The 14,630-nt window shown below is 43.4% G+C and overlaps 1 protein-coding gene across 3 annotated transcripts in view; it reads right to left on the bottom strand.

The window, feature by feature from the left end:
- The window catches only part of KIF16B (kinesin family member 16B), a 254,851-nt gene that overhangs the window by 81,147 nt on the left and 159,074 nt on the right, over positions 1-14,630 (bottom strand). For all 3 annotated transcript variants that reach the window (XM_057529948.1, XM_057529949.1, XM_057529950.1), the window contains one exon: positions 3,955-4,077. In XM_057529948.1, the coding sequence (XP_057385931.1) occupies positions 3,955-4,077 (123 nt within the window). The remainder of the gene's footprint in view (positions 1-3,954; positions 4,078-14,630) is intronic.

Raw genomic sequence — 14,630 nt, 5'->3', positions numbered from 1 at the left:
AGGAGAGTAAATGCCACCTGGTCCCAGCCCCACCACACGCCAGAACAGATCCACGTAATCTGTAGTTACAGAGAGCAGGTCAGTGCTGGAGAAACTTTCTGGAATGGCTGAAAAGTTCTAAATCTTGATTGGGCTGCTGGTTACAGGGGTGTACACATATGTCAAAACTCATCAGACTGTACCTAAAATGTGTGTATGTCACTGGATGTAAACTATGTCTCAATGAAGTCGATTTAAAAAATTAAATATGACCCAAACCCAAAAACCTTACACTTACCCATTCTCACCGTTAGTTCACAAAAGAAAGCTGTTTTTAATCCCCCAAATAGAGAAGATATAAAAGACAGTCCTTTTGAATTAAAAACTCTATTTTTCTCATTTTAAAGCCCAGTGATGGAAACCACCTCAGGACTCATCAGGGACCAGAAGACAAGCATTTGGGAACCACTCTTCTCTCCATCTCTCCCCGCAGACCCCCTCCCTGCAGCCTACCTCGAGCATCCCTTTAACAAGGATCATGACTGCTTCATCTGGCAATGAACGGACCGGATTGGAGGACTGGAGCTACCAGATTGGGATTAAAATGAAATTGCACAGGAAGAAGGAATGATCTAAAGAACTAATCAATTCTATCTAAAGCAGGGTGGGTAGGGAAGGGCAGGAGGCAGAGGGAACAGGAAGGGTGAGGGAAAAGCTGAGAGACAAGTGCTCTGGGGCTGCCACCCCTCCACAAGCCAGCGTCCTCCTGGGGACCTGTCACCTCAGTGACTGGGGACTTGCACCCAACAGGACCTGCGTGTGCCCGAGTCAGCTCAGTCCCTTAAATGAACCAGATATAAAATATCTATATACCTTATCATCATATTTTCCTTCATAGAAGATCTAAGACTAACAGAACAGACTTTTCTAAAAATAATACTTTCTACTTTCTTCTTCTTAAAGCCATTGGCTCACCAAGAGAATTCAGTAGCAGCCAAAATATGACCCTAAGTGTGACTACTTGTTCTAGAAAACACTGCCTGTGCATGAAATAAAGTGATGGAAGGAAAAGGCTGGAATAGTTCATTTTTAAACTCAGGACACTAAGAGGAAATAAACAACCAAAAAGCGAAGAAAAAGACAAAACAAAACCCCAAATCCTCATAAAGACACAATAGCACATTGAACGTCATTAAGGGGATTCCAAGGGTAAAATCTCACTCATTCCCGGCACCTTATGCAGCACTTAGGATGTGGCCGGCACTGCTCCAAGCACTTCACATGCAAAAGCTCCTACAGTCCTCAAACCAACCCAGCCTTTGGGTTGCCTTTCCTCAGCCCCATTTCACAGATGAGGCACAGTGAGGTTACCTGGAGGAGTAACACTCCCCCGGCACTTTTCAGACAGCTACGCTTCTGCTGGAGCTTGGCTACTTTTGTCGATTTTGTTAAGGGCGGGACAGTATATTCCCAGGATTTTTGTTTCTAGTACTGGGCCCTGATGCTTCTGTTGACGGGGTGCTCCACCCCACCACGGGAACGTGAGACCATCAGCCCACCTCCCTGTAAATGCACAGGGCAGCCCTTCCTACTCGGAGAAGTGGGAATTCTCCAGGCAAATGCTGACAGTCCTTTCCTGGTGCTAATGATGGCAATACCTGGGATGAGAACAGAAGGAAGCAGAACGATGACATGCTTTCAGACAGGGCTTCGATCAGTCCAGAGAGGGTCAGCCTAGATTCTGAAAGGTGCCAGATAGTTCCCATATTTGGTTTCTCTAACTTGCCTTTACAGTTGCATCTTCACAATTTTAGCCAGATCTGCATATGGCCAGGTCTATAATTTGCTTGCAACTTTTATTTAAATCGACTCAGTTAAAAAAAATTAAGTATCTTCTTTATTCATGACTGAAGTTCTATGCATGAAATCGATTTAATAGTCATACTTTAGTAATACGTTTATCTATGGAAATAAAATAAATCTATGTACCAACTAAAATCACTGCATGTCCTCCAGTGCTGTGAGTTCTATGTTTTGAAGAATTCAAATTCTGAACTGGTGAAAGCCAGTCTTTATCCTCTAATTTAAAAATATGGAAATAATACAAACACGCCTCAGGAAACTGTCTCTGAATATGTATAAATGGAACTCTACACACACACAGTTTCAAATGGCTGACAAAAGAAACTGGGCAGGAATCAGGCATTAGGTCAGGAGGAGGAGAAGCACCGGATCACAGACATGGTGCAACATTTTAATAAGAAACTGCAGGATCGGGCTTCCCTGGTGGCGCAGTGGTTGAGAATCTGCCTGCCAATGCAGGGGACACGGGTTCGAGCCCTGGTCTGGGAAGATCCCATGTACCGCGGAGCAGCTGGGCCCGTGAGCCACAACTACTGAGCCTGCGCGTCTGGAGCCTGTGCTCCGCAACAAGAGAGACCACGATAGTGAGAGGCCCGCGCACCGCGATGAAGAGTGGCCCCCGCTCACCACAACTAGAAAGCCCTCGCACAGAAACGAAGACCCAACACCGCCAAAAATAAATACATAAATTAAAAAAAAAAAAAAAAAAAAAAGAAACTGCAGGATCTGGCCAGTCAAGTTCAACCACCAACACTGGCACACAGGAATCATGTCTTCTCAACAGAAACCTCAAATATATAAATTAATGTGCAAGTTTTGTTTAAAAAAAAGGGGGGGGCTCAGTAGGCAGAAATAAGAATCTAAAACCCTGATTAATCAGGAAAGTTATTTGCATTGTTTCTCCAGGAAGACTGAAAAGGAGCACCCGTGCCTAAGGAGAGGGATCCCCCCGAGCCCAGGGGCTCCCCTGAGGTGCAGCCAGGAAGTGGGGAAGCAGCGGGGGCGAGGGGGGGGGCTGGCTTCAGGATCCCTCCGCCCTCCCTCCCCCCACAGCAAGCAGCTCCACGCTTATCTGTTTCTACAGTGTTCTTCCTCCTATGAGACTCCCTGACCAAAGGGGTTCAGCTAAAAAGAAATCTGGAAACCACTGGTGAGGCCCAATTTCCTCATCTTACCAATGAGGTAACTGAAGCTCAGAGAAGGTAAAGACTTTGGGTCACTCAGCAAAGCAGGATCCGAGTCTAAAGAACTCAACATCCAGATTCTGGCGTTTATCTGACCAAAACCACCTCTAGGAATGCCCCCCTGGCAGACAGATGCTGGGGACCGTAGTGAACACCACACGACACCCTCGCCTACCCTCGAAAATGACGTGCGATTATCCATCAATTCCTCGAGGAGGGGATGGCGGCCAGCAGGGTTTAATGAAGTGTTATGAGTCAATGGAAGTCAATTAGAAATAAGATGAAGTCATTATTTGGGCAAGTATGAGGTAAGGAAACAGGCCCTTCTCTTCCTGAAAAGCTGTATAAATCAAATAATGTGTAAACAGATTAGGAAAGCTTCCTAATTACGAACAACAGAAACAAAAACAATGAAAATAGCAGTAGAAATAACAGCAACAGCTATAATGCATTCTTTATTATCTACCAAACACTGGAGTCAGCACTTTATATGCACTTAATATCCCTGTGACATAAATATTATTATTCTCACTTTTATAGGTTAAAAAACTGAGCCTAAGCCCATGGTAGGGTGACCAACTGTCCTGGTTTGCCTGGCACCAAATGGTTTCCCGAGGTGTGGAACTGTCAGTGCCGAAAGCAGGAAAATCCTGGGCAATTTGGGGTGGCTGGTGACCTTACCTGGGGGGCTGGTAGGTGACAGTAACTTCCATGTCAGCCGGACTCCCCAGCCACCACTACCTTCTATGGGATAACTTCCCTCCATGTGCTCCAGCCTAGACTTTCACATACTGGTTTAAAGAAGGGCATGACCAGTATCGTACAAAACAACACGTTCATATGTAGCTGTAGCTCCATTTAGAAAAAAAGACAGCACTGCAGAGCCTCGAGCCGCCATCCTCCAGAAGAGTAAAGAAGGGACACTTACCTTGACCTCAAACTCGAAGTGCTCGTCCTTCCCTTGGCCGCAGAGAACATAGCGTGGAATACTAATTTTGATGGGGTCCTTCAGGTTGTCTGGATTTGCTCCCAAAGAGCGAGACACCATCCGCTATCAAAGGCACATGAGATGGGAGAACAAAGAGAGAGACCAAGATCACTGCACTGCAAATACCCCGCCCGGCCAGGCGGAGGAAACGCGTTTGAAGCAAAGAAAAGAGCGTCAGACCAGTAGAGTTTACTTAGAAAAATGGTGGTTTCCTTTGAAAGAGAAATGCTAAGTCTCTCTCATGACAACAGACCATTTCTTTAGGGATACTATTCTAAAAAGGTAGGGCGAAAGCACTTCCAAATGTTGTTTGGCTTTGATGTTCCTTCCAATTTATAAGACCAAGTGAAAAAAAGGACAGATTATATAGCCTGACTCTAAAAAAAAAAAAATCTGGTATAAACCACACTCTTTTCTGAAAAGTCTTGATCACTGAACAACTTCTTTTTTCTTCACAGACTACCAGACTGCTGTACATAAAGCTCCAAAGCTGGAGATTTTATTCAAATGCACTTCATTTTTAACTTCTAGGCATTTTTATAAGGCAGTGTAGTGTGGAAAGCTCTTTAAACCACAATTAAAATGAATCCCCAGTGTTTTCTTTAGGCTCCATCTGATTAATAATCAACTGGGCTCTGACAAATGTCTACGGTCTGGATGGTGGGAAGACGGAGGGGCTTGAGGAGGAGGCATTAAAAAAAATTAGAAAGGAATTCTCTTGAGTGTGAATGGGAGGAAATCTCCGAACAATCCTTATCATTAACACTAACGGAGGGCTTTACAAAACATAAGAAGATGTGTTTTTGAAGCAGTAACAGTAATAAAATAATTAAAATCATAATTATAGTTAGCGTTTATTGAATACATACTATTACCTAGAACTGTGCTGAACAGTTTATGTGCGTCGTTTTGTTTAATCCTCATGATTCTCCCCAGGAGGCAGGAACCATTATGAACCCAATTTATCAGATGAGAGTCCCAGGACTCAGAGCTTAGGTAAATTTGAAGAGTTTAGGTAACTTAGAGGTAAGTGGTACAGTCAGGATTCGAACTCAGGCTAACCGAGAGAGCCCACCTGCACCACCACTATACTGCTAGTGTGACATTTATTTATCAATTTTATTTTTTAAAAATTTTTATTAGGGTATAATTGATTTACAATGTTGTGTCAGTTTCAGGTGTACAGCAAAGTGAATCAGTTATACACATACATATATATCCACTCTTTTATTTTTTTTTATTTTTATTTTTTATTAATTAATTAATTAATTTATTTTTATATTTATGGCTGTGTTGGGTCTTCGTTTCTGTGTGAGGGCTTTCTCCATTTGTGGCAAGTGGGGGCCACTCTTCATCGCGGTGCGCGGGCCTTTCACTGTCGCAGCCTCTCTTGTTGCGGAGCACAGCCTCCAGACGCGCAGGCTCAGCAATTGTGGCTCACGGGCCTAGTCGCTCCGCGGCATGTGGGATCTTCCCAGACCAGGGCTCGAACCCGTGTCCCCTGCATTGGCAGGCAGTTTCTCAACCACTGCGCCACCTGGGAAGCCCCCACTCTTTTATTTTTAATTAGAGTTGATTTACAATATTGTGTAGTTTCAGGTGTAGAGCAAAGTGATTCAGTTATAAATATTTTTTCAGACTCTTTTCCATTGTAGGTTATTACAAGATATTGAATATAGTTCCCTGTGTAGGCAGTAAATCCTTATTGTTTATCTATTTTATATATAGTGGTGTATATCTGATAATCCCAAACTCCCAATTTATCCCCCTGCCCCTTTTCCCCTTTGGTAACCGTAAGTTTGCTTTCTCTGTCTATGAGTCTGTTTCTGTCTTGTATATAGATTCATTTGTATTATTTTTTAGATTCCACATATAAGTGATATCATATTTGTCTTTCTCTGCCTGACTTACCTCACCCAGTAGCTTTCATGAAATTTTAAAGTAAGTCCATCCACCTGAGATAAACTGAGCCAATAAACACCTCAACATATACAGAATTTAAGAAGATGGAAACCCCATGGTTATACAACTAAACTCACTGATTTGACCAAAAAGACAACAGGGGCAACAAGCTCCCTTTCCCTCAGGCAGAAAGGGGTCCTGGACCCTTGGATCCTCGGCCAGGTGTAGCACGGATGGTCCAGGTTTGCTGTGCATGGGAAAGCTCAGGTCTCTGGATGACAAGGAGGCACGTGACTTGCCTCAGGTGGCTGCTTTCATCGGGCTGACAATGTAAACACATTGGCACGATATGAAGTTACCAAGGCCTTTTAGAGCATCTTAATTTTTCACTGCGTGGCTGGCTACCCCAAACAAGCACCATTCCTTTTATTGCAGTGGTGCACCTGTTTAGCTGTCCTTGGTGTCAAAAACCATAGCGGAAATCCCTAAAAAGAGAGTTTCTCAATACGTGTATTGCCAAACACCTTTCAATCCACTAACAGTATTATTTCCAAATTACTATGAATGTAGACATCTCCCGAAACATGGGATATGTTTATCTATTTGAAGGTGAAAAGGCAGAGAAATAATCTAGTGCTTTTATTTATTTTCAACAAACACATTTCATGTTAAGAAATGTCTTTGACCTCAAAGCCTTCATGGTTTGGCCATGCAGTCCTTGCTCTGCTGCCTTAGCTCTGAAACCTTCTATGTCATGCTTGTAACTGTATTTTTCAAGTAGGAACATAACCTCTCTTCCACATGTGACACAATCACCTGAGAACGCCACTGCTACAGTGTGAGCGCATGCACGCTTGTGTGTGTGTGCGTGTGTGTGTGTGTGTGTGTGTGTGTGTGGAGTTGGGAGTGGGAGCTGTGGTGTCAGGAAGCGCAAAGGAGCTTAGAACAACCTCAGCAGAAGGGCTGCTGCTGCCGGGCTTTTAAGCAAGAACTGGTAACACTAGTTTAGAAGACCCACTCGCTCTACCTCAGGAGGAAGCCGGATCCTCCCTACCAGTTAGAACAACAGGCCCTCGCGGCAGCTGACTGGGTGAGGAGCTTTCCCTGCACAGCTGCGGGCTCCCCACTAAGGGGCAAGAACGGGGAAAAGGAGGAAGGAAGAAGAGCAATTAAATTGTTCCCCTTCAGGCTCGGTCGACACACAGAGTGATAAACCAGAGCAGTGCTGTTAGTGCCGCCTGGGCTAGAACAAAGCCCTAGGGGTCTGGTGCTCCTAAATGGAGAGGCAGCAACCCCAGCTAGGGGACGGGAAAGCCTCGTGGAGAAGGGGCTCTGCAGCCGGGTACACAAGGATGAATAGGAGTTTTCCAGGAGGAAGAGAAGGCTCGTTCTGGCAGAAGAAAGGGTGCCCTCGTTATAAACCTTTAGTTCACTGAGAAAAGTAAAGAAATACCTGGGCTGATGTTTGGCACAGAGTAGGTGCAGAGAGGAGGGGGGGACGGGGAGAGAGGGGGGGAAAAATGTTGCCCTCCAATCGATTAGGAACAGTGTGTTACCACATGTGTTATGGATTCTCTACAAGGTGCAGAGGACAATACCAACACGTTTAACACACTTGGTGGAGACTCCACCACCGTCTGCTTCCCTGAAGCAATCACAGAAGGGGGACTTGGATTCCACGTGGCCGTCACCTGGAGGCAACTCAGAATTCAATCCGAGCTTTCGGAGCTGGTCTCTGAGGAATAGTCACCCACCCTCTCTGAACCTCCGTTTTGTCGTCAGTGGAAATGGGCACGATGTTTGCCAGATCTCCTCTATGTGGCAGGAACCCAACTGTGACCAAGGCCGTGTCCCGCCCTGTGGGACAAGTAAACTGCTAATTACAGCAGGACGAGAAAGTTATGATGGGGTCACTGAGTGAAAAACATATATACAGATATTGTTATCCAAATACCGTGAACTTTCCTGAGGAAGAACTGCAGTCAAAACCGCCCAGGTACATTGTTAACCGAGCAGTGGAGACTTAACTTTCTAAACACCTTTCCCCATAGGCGCCCCTAGGATACAGAATCAAACATCGATGTCTTTTACTGAGTGCCAGCTATGGACCATACCCAGGGCCAGGTCCTGGGAATACAAAGTAACTTTGACAAAGTATCTGTAACTTCTAAGACCTTTAGTTTTTCTCAACTGCATTAAGTTTTAAACAAAGACAAGGTTTTTCTACTCTAGATGGATTATAGGCTAAAGTTAGCAAACGCTACCTTAACCCTCTTTTTTCGTATGTCAACTTTCAAAGGGGGTTTAAGACTGTAACTGATGGTCTGGTTATTACACAGGCATTTTAAGACTAGAAAGTTCTCTACTTCTAAGAATGCATAATTGTGAAATCAATTGCTAATGAAAAGAAAGTTGCTTGATGCATAGGCTCATAAATCCCTTACAGAAAAAAATCACTGCCTTTGATAATTTAACTGGGTATATGAATTACGTAGAGACCAGTTACCTAGGAGAAACTGGGTCTTATTATGTAGCTCGCCTAAATCCAGGATGGCCCTTTACATCCCAGCACACGGACGTGTACCTCAAGGAACTATTCTAGATGGTACACAAGAGCCACTGCTCCATTCAGGGCCAGACAGTGAAGAATAACTGAACCCATTGCTGAGAAGAGGATATTTCTCTTCATTATTTTGCACGTTGGGGATTAGAAATATTGTCAGAGTTCCCACTAACATCTGGGACCACAGTTTACTTCAATCTCACTGATTTCACAGTAACTAAATATTAACAGGTGTAGAGAAATGAACACCTGCAGAAATGAATAACTGAAGAAGAAGCCAGGGATCTGAAGACATTTGAGCAAAAGTATAGAGAAAAATCAAGAGTATGTGCTTCCATCAAATCACTGCCGCAACGTAATTTTTAGACACTAATGTTTTTAAGTCAATTTGATGAGAAATGTCGAATTCTCAGGATATACTGTGAAAGGTTCCTGACATTCTCCTAAACTATGTTTATGTTGGGCAGGAAGGAAAACTAACATAAATGTCTCCTAAATTTATTTTTTATTTGAAAGGAGCTATATTTTGAATATCTTGAGATTTACAGTAGACAAGCAAATGTGTGCTGTATCATATATCCCATTATTTATGAGAGCTTTTAAATTTCTATGGAACTATTTATTTTGGAATCAGTCACAGTTTCTCTACATGTAGCGAAGAAGATTCTTAAACCTGGAAGGGGAAGCTGGTGACACATCATGCTAGGAGGTAAAGAAACACGAAAGGCTGTATGTCTGGAAGCACATCTCGCAGGAGATCTGGATAAATATGTAGGACAGGTCAAGGAATTTTAAATGTACCACAGAGTGGCTCTATTTAGAAATAAAAGGTCAAGGAAAAGTACATAATTAGTAACTTGGATTACATTCCTGTACATAAGAAATATCTTTTAGGGACTTCCCTGGCGGTCCCGTGGTCAAGACTCCGCCTTTCAATGCAGGGTATGTGGGTTCGATCCCTGGTTGGAGAGTAAGATCCCACATGCCTCGCAGCCAGAAAAACGGAAACATGAAACAGAAGCAATACTGTAACAGATTCAATAAAGACTTTAAAAATGGTCCTCTTTAAAAAAAAAAAAAAATCTTTTAAAATAAGATACAGAGAAATATTTTTCTGATAGCTTTTAACAAAACAACGTCCTGTGTCAACAAATTCACTATTTTTCCAGTGTTGGGGAAATATTATAGTCCAGTCCTCAGCGGAAAGAAACAGACAGAACACAGGCTACGTTTTGAATATTCAGATTAGAATCTTTTCCTACTCAGGCTGTCTCCTTCAAAAGGAGCAAATTAAGAAAATTAACAGGAAGCAGCATTAACATCCACTAGGATCGCTGTCGGCACTGCAGAGAGCACGGAGTGAACCGATTCCAAAGGGAGTCATCGACATTCTCCCCTAAATGCTCTAATTACATACCAGATGGCTGAATTCAGTATATGCTTTAACCATGACAAGGTCAGGGCTCAGGACGGCCGGCTGATCTCTTAGCCAAATATCCAAGCTTTGCTTCTAAAATACAGGCAAACCTGGGTTTTTATCAGATTTAACCAAACTAGTAATTCCCCCTTCCTCTGTTCCCAGCATAGCACTTATTTCGAATCCCTCTTTTTTCAACCGCACGTGCCACAGTAATAGTTCTAATCCGAGCTGTTTGCATCAAGCACCTACTATGACCCGGCAGTTCGAAAATGGGGGTCTGGGGCAGAGATGGTGAGGACCCATCACCTTCTCAAATATGAGCCACGTCACAAGAAACGGGGCATAAAGGTAACCTGTGTGAGCAAATGTACGTTACAAATGTGGCAAAAAGCCAAGACATGCTTGCATTCCTCTCCAGAAGGTGAAGCGTGCCTGTGCCGTGAAGGGACCCGGGGCTGGTCCCACGCCACCTTTGAAGGCTTAGTACCTACAACTGACCTGGATTTGCTAAGACACATAGCACACCTGCTCCAGGTCAGGGTCAGGACTTAACAACAGCCCGACATGTAGCACCACCATGAACTGCATCTCATTATAAAGTGAGTTTAAAAGACGCACGTCAGGAAACAGAAATGTGGGTTTTCAAATAAAGGAGTATTTCTTTCCTTTTGATATACATCTATATCTATATGTTATCAAGGATAAATTACCCAGAAAATGACAAACTGTGTTGGATATAAATGCTTGTGGAGTATCCTCAGTTTACTGGCCTTCCAGTAAATTCGAATCTGTGATTCTCACTAAAAGCAGATTATTTCATCCATGTAGATCTGAGTTGATTGACCAACATTGTTTCAAGGTTTGGAAATACTGAACGATCTGATGAATGTTTCAACTTGAAGCTATTAAAAATGTCCCCATCTTTCTCAAGACCAAAGAGAACTTTAATGGTCGTTGTCTCTGGATAACCCATCGTTAGATGGATGATTTTTAAAAAGACTAAATAACAGGTCTAGTACGAATGTGGCAGTAGCCGTCATGTAGCTCTCGTTACCAAACATGAGTCTAGGCAGTTGAGGACCTGAGGAGGGAAAACCAGCTGATTTCCCTCCTGGTTCTACAATGTCTTTAATGACCCAAGAAAAATACCACTCATCGTCACTCACTGATTTCTGCTGAGCCCTAGTTTGGTTCAAACTGTACTGAATTCTCAGGTCCGGGCAAAACTGAAGTGGGGGTAGGGGATTGGCGGGGATTCTCTTTATCAGGTTTCTGTAGAGCATACTGTTTAATCTTCCAACTAAAGGAGCAACTTCGAGCACACAAGGTTATCTGTACTGTACTGCCACAATGATTATACCCAGGCTTTTCTTCTGTAAGAGCTAAAATGTAGAGAGCAAAAAGGAGATATAAGGCGTATGAAGAAATGATGGAATTGCAAAGAAACTTGTAAGGCAATTCTTGAAAAACAAAACTCATAAGAAGAGAAATAATATTTAATGTCTAGAAATTCCAAGAAAAAAGTTACAAGTCAGAAAAAAATCAACAGTTCTTCCAATCAATTATTCATTCCTACAAAAAAAACAAATCAACAACAAAAAAATGTATTCAGGCAATGTCAAGAATAACCAGGACCAGAAGGTGACTCTGGCATTGTGGAAAGAACATACATTCTGGAGGAAGGTCTGGGTTTGAGTTCCAATTCCCAATCAGTGAACCTTTCAGATACAAAATGGAAATCGATAACAATTCGCCCATCCTGGGAGGATCACTGTGGGGCTCCAAAGAAACAACACACAGGGAAGAACTCTGCACATTGTAAACCACAATATAAAGGGTGGTCAGGGCTGCTACTGCTGAAGTCCACTGCATCTTCAGCAACAGAAGAAAGAAGATGGCAACAAGATGGCAGAAGAAGAAAACGTGAGTAGTGATTTATAATAGAATCTCTTTCCTTCTCACCAACTGGATTATTCCATTCCGCTCCTTATAAAGGAGGTTTTTTAAAAATTACAAGGGTGCATCCTTAAAAAGAGATTGGACGGTGGTGGTTTGGAATCTGTGTTGTATAAGAACCAGCAGGGGGACCGAAGAGTGCTGGAGGTAAAGAAGAAAACTCCGAGGAGGTGAGAGAGAGCACGCTGTGTTCTTGGAAGGGCTGTGATATAACACGGTTGTGGAACAGACTTGTTCTACTCTGTGACTGAGGGCGCCACGGACGGACGGACTGCAGATGGAGGTCACATTAAGGAAGATTATGGAAACAACGGTCTAACAACGAGAGTAGATCCCAATGGATAAGCTGCTTCAGAGGCAGGTGATGATCAGCCTGTGGAGGTGTCAAGCAAAGACTGAACTGGAAAATAAGTTCAACTAGTAACTAGGACTCAATACTTCCATAACGGAGAGGTCCTACAGGTTTTATCTGAATTTATCTTCAGTAGAACCTTGGGAACCCTGACCCAATGCATCTGTGTGTGGTCCCAATTCTCTCTCCCTTGTAGCCGAAGGAGGAGGAGGAAGAGCAGATATTCTTGCCATGGCTTCTTGGTGAATGGAGGGTACACTGCCTTGCCCCTTGACTTTGGACTTGCATGTGTCACTTGCATTGGCCAAGGGGATGTTAGCAGACATGACGCATGGTTGCCTTTTCGTGCTTCTGTCATCCACATGATACGGCCACTGCCCCTTCTACACAGATCCAAAATGAGGCAGGTGGTGCAGACCAAACTAGCTGACCTGCAGATGACCTTAGCCTAAAGCAGAGCTGCCTCGATTTACTTACAAACCATTAGTGAGAAATAAAAGCTTTTTTTTTGGGTATGTCACTAAAATTTTGAAGGTTGCTTGCTATTTGGCAATAGCTGACTGATATAACATCTATCACAAAAGATACGTTAAGGAAGGAAGCAGTATCAACTAAAGTGAATAGTGGAAGCTGTGTAACTAAATTAACAAAACAACCCCATTAGAAACTGGTTTGTCCAACAAGACCATCTGAGAAGCATTAATAAAAATGCTCTAATCTATTTATCATTCAAAACTGTAATTCATCAATCATCTAAAGAATGTAAATAAAAATTACTGTAATTACTACCACTGGAAGGCATAAAGCATTCTCTCCAAAGGATGCACACACATTTTTTTAAGTAATGAGAACAGGGAGACAAACTGTTTTGAAATGTTTTTCAACAAAGACGAAATAAATTCACCCTGCCAACCACAAGTCTGCACAACAGGCAGCTGTGAGCAAAATGGATTTTAATCAAATTCAGATGAAATCATGTTTCAAAAGGCCTCAAAGAGGTATTGTCTAGAACGCATTAACAAGCTCCACCAATGTGAACGCTTACGCCTATATTACAACAGTGCAAGATGCCACATAATAAAGTATGTACGAACCTATTTCTTTCTGATACAGGAACTCGTTACAACTGAAAAGACGGTACTTCGGGCTGGACGCTGAGGCTGCCACGCCTGCTCTGCCGCAGCAGCGCCCCGGCTCAGAACCCCAGAGAATGAGCCCGTGAGCCAGAGAGGCCCTAGGACTGAAGCCACGGAGGACAAGGGCACGCACACCACTCCACTGGCTTCTCCAGGCATCACGACCACCTTAATACTCACTTCATGATGACTAATCGAATTCTCATATCAGGACCGTATTTGATCTCAAGGTAAAAAGTATGCTTAGGTGAAAAGAAGTGACATGTGAAATCTGAATTGCCCAGAGGCGGCTGCTTCTGTTTTGTAGCAAGAGCAGAATGCAGCCCTCATCTCGGGCTACTTGGACCATAAAGCAGACTAAACAAGTCATAACCGATAATATGCTCTGTATGCAATGCCCACTTTCGCTGCATACTCCATCTACGGACAGTATTAAAGAACATCATTTATAACACCGTAGGATTCTGCTTCTTTACCTATGAGGACGAGCAGGTCAGTCTGTTTAATATGTATCACTCTGTTAAGATTCTGGACTGCTCATGTACTGTTTCCTTTCCAACCAAGGTATCCCTCTGCTGGCATCTTAAACCCCACTCTCTCCACTCTTCATGATCATTCATTCCATTCTTCTTATCCAGAACATACAAGAAAATACTCAATTTAAATTAGGAGCAATATTATTGATAAGATATTAGAAGACTATTGTGGTTCATTGTGGAAATTTTTTCTGTGGTAGAAGATCCACCAGCCAAGCATGTGACAAGCTAACTAACTGTCATTATGTCCTTTTCACAGACTCAAAAGCCTCCATGTGTAAGGCAATAGGGTGTGTGTGTGTGTGTGTGTGTGTCTGTGTGTATTGGGGGCAGAGGGTGTTGCTGAAGAGGTAAAAAAAAGGCTCCACAGGAAAAGGTAAAAACATTTGAATTCTACCGCCTCAAAAAAGACAAAAAGCTCCGCTTGGCCACCGCAAAGCAGGCTGCAGCCAGCAGTGTGGACCCCGACGCACTCTCCCGGGTCCTGCCTCTCCCCGTTCACTTCCCCAGAACCTGGGGAGAGGAAAACCAATGCTGTAAACTTGGAGCAATTTCAGTAGCTTGTTGCCAGCGCTGATGGGGAAGAGAGGGAAGACCTGCGTTTCCTGACCAAAGGGAGACGGTCAGTCCCTGGAAGTGTCAGTCCTGGCACTGGCCCTATCACAGACGAGGAACAGAAGTGAAGGGGGGCTACAACATTATATTGCACATTATGTAAACATCTGACCAGAACACAGAGTGGCCCCTGCAG

The sequence above is a fragment of the Balaenoptera acutorostrata genome, chromosome 15 (assembly GCF_949987535.1).
Source record: "Balaenoptera acutorostrata chromosome 15, mBalAcu1.1, whole genome shotgun sequence".
NCBI classification, from domain to species: domain Eukaryota; kingdom Metazoa; phylum Chordata; class Mammalia; order Artiodactyla; family Balaenopteridae; genus Balaenoptera; species Balaenoptera acutorostrata.
Note: the sequence above shows the minus strand (reverse complement) of the source record. Positions and strands in the feature narration are given on the sequence as shown.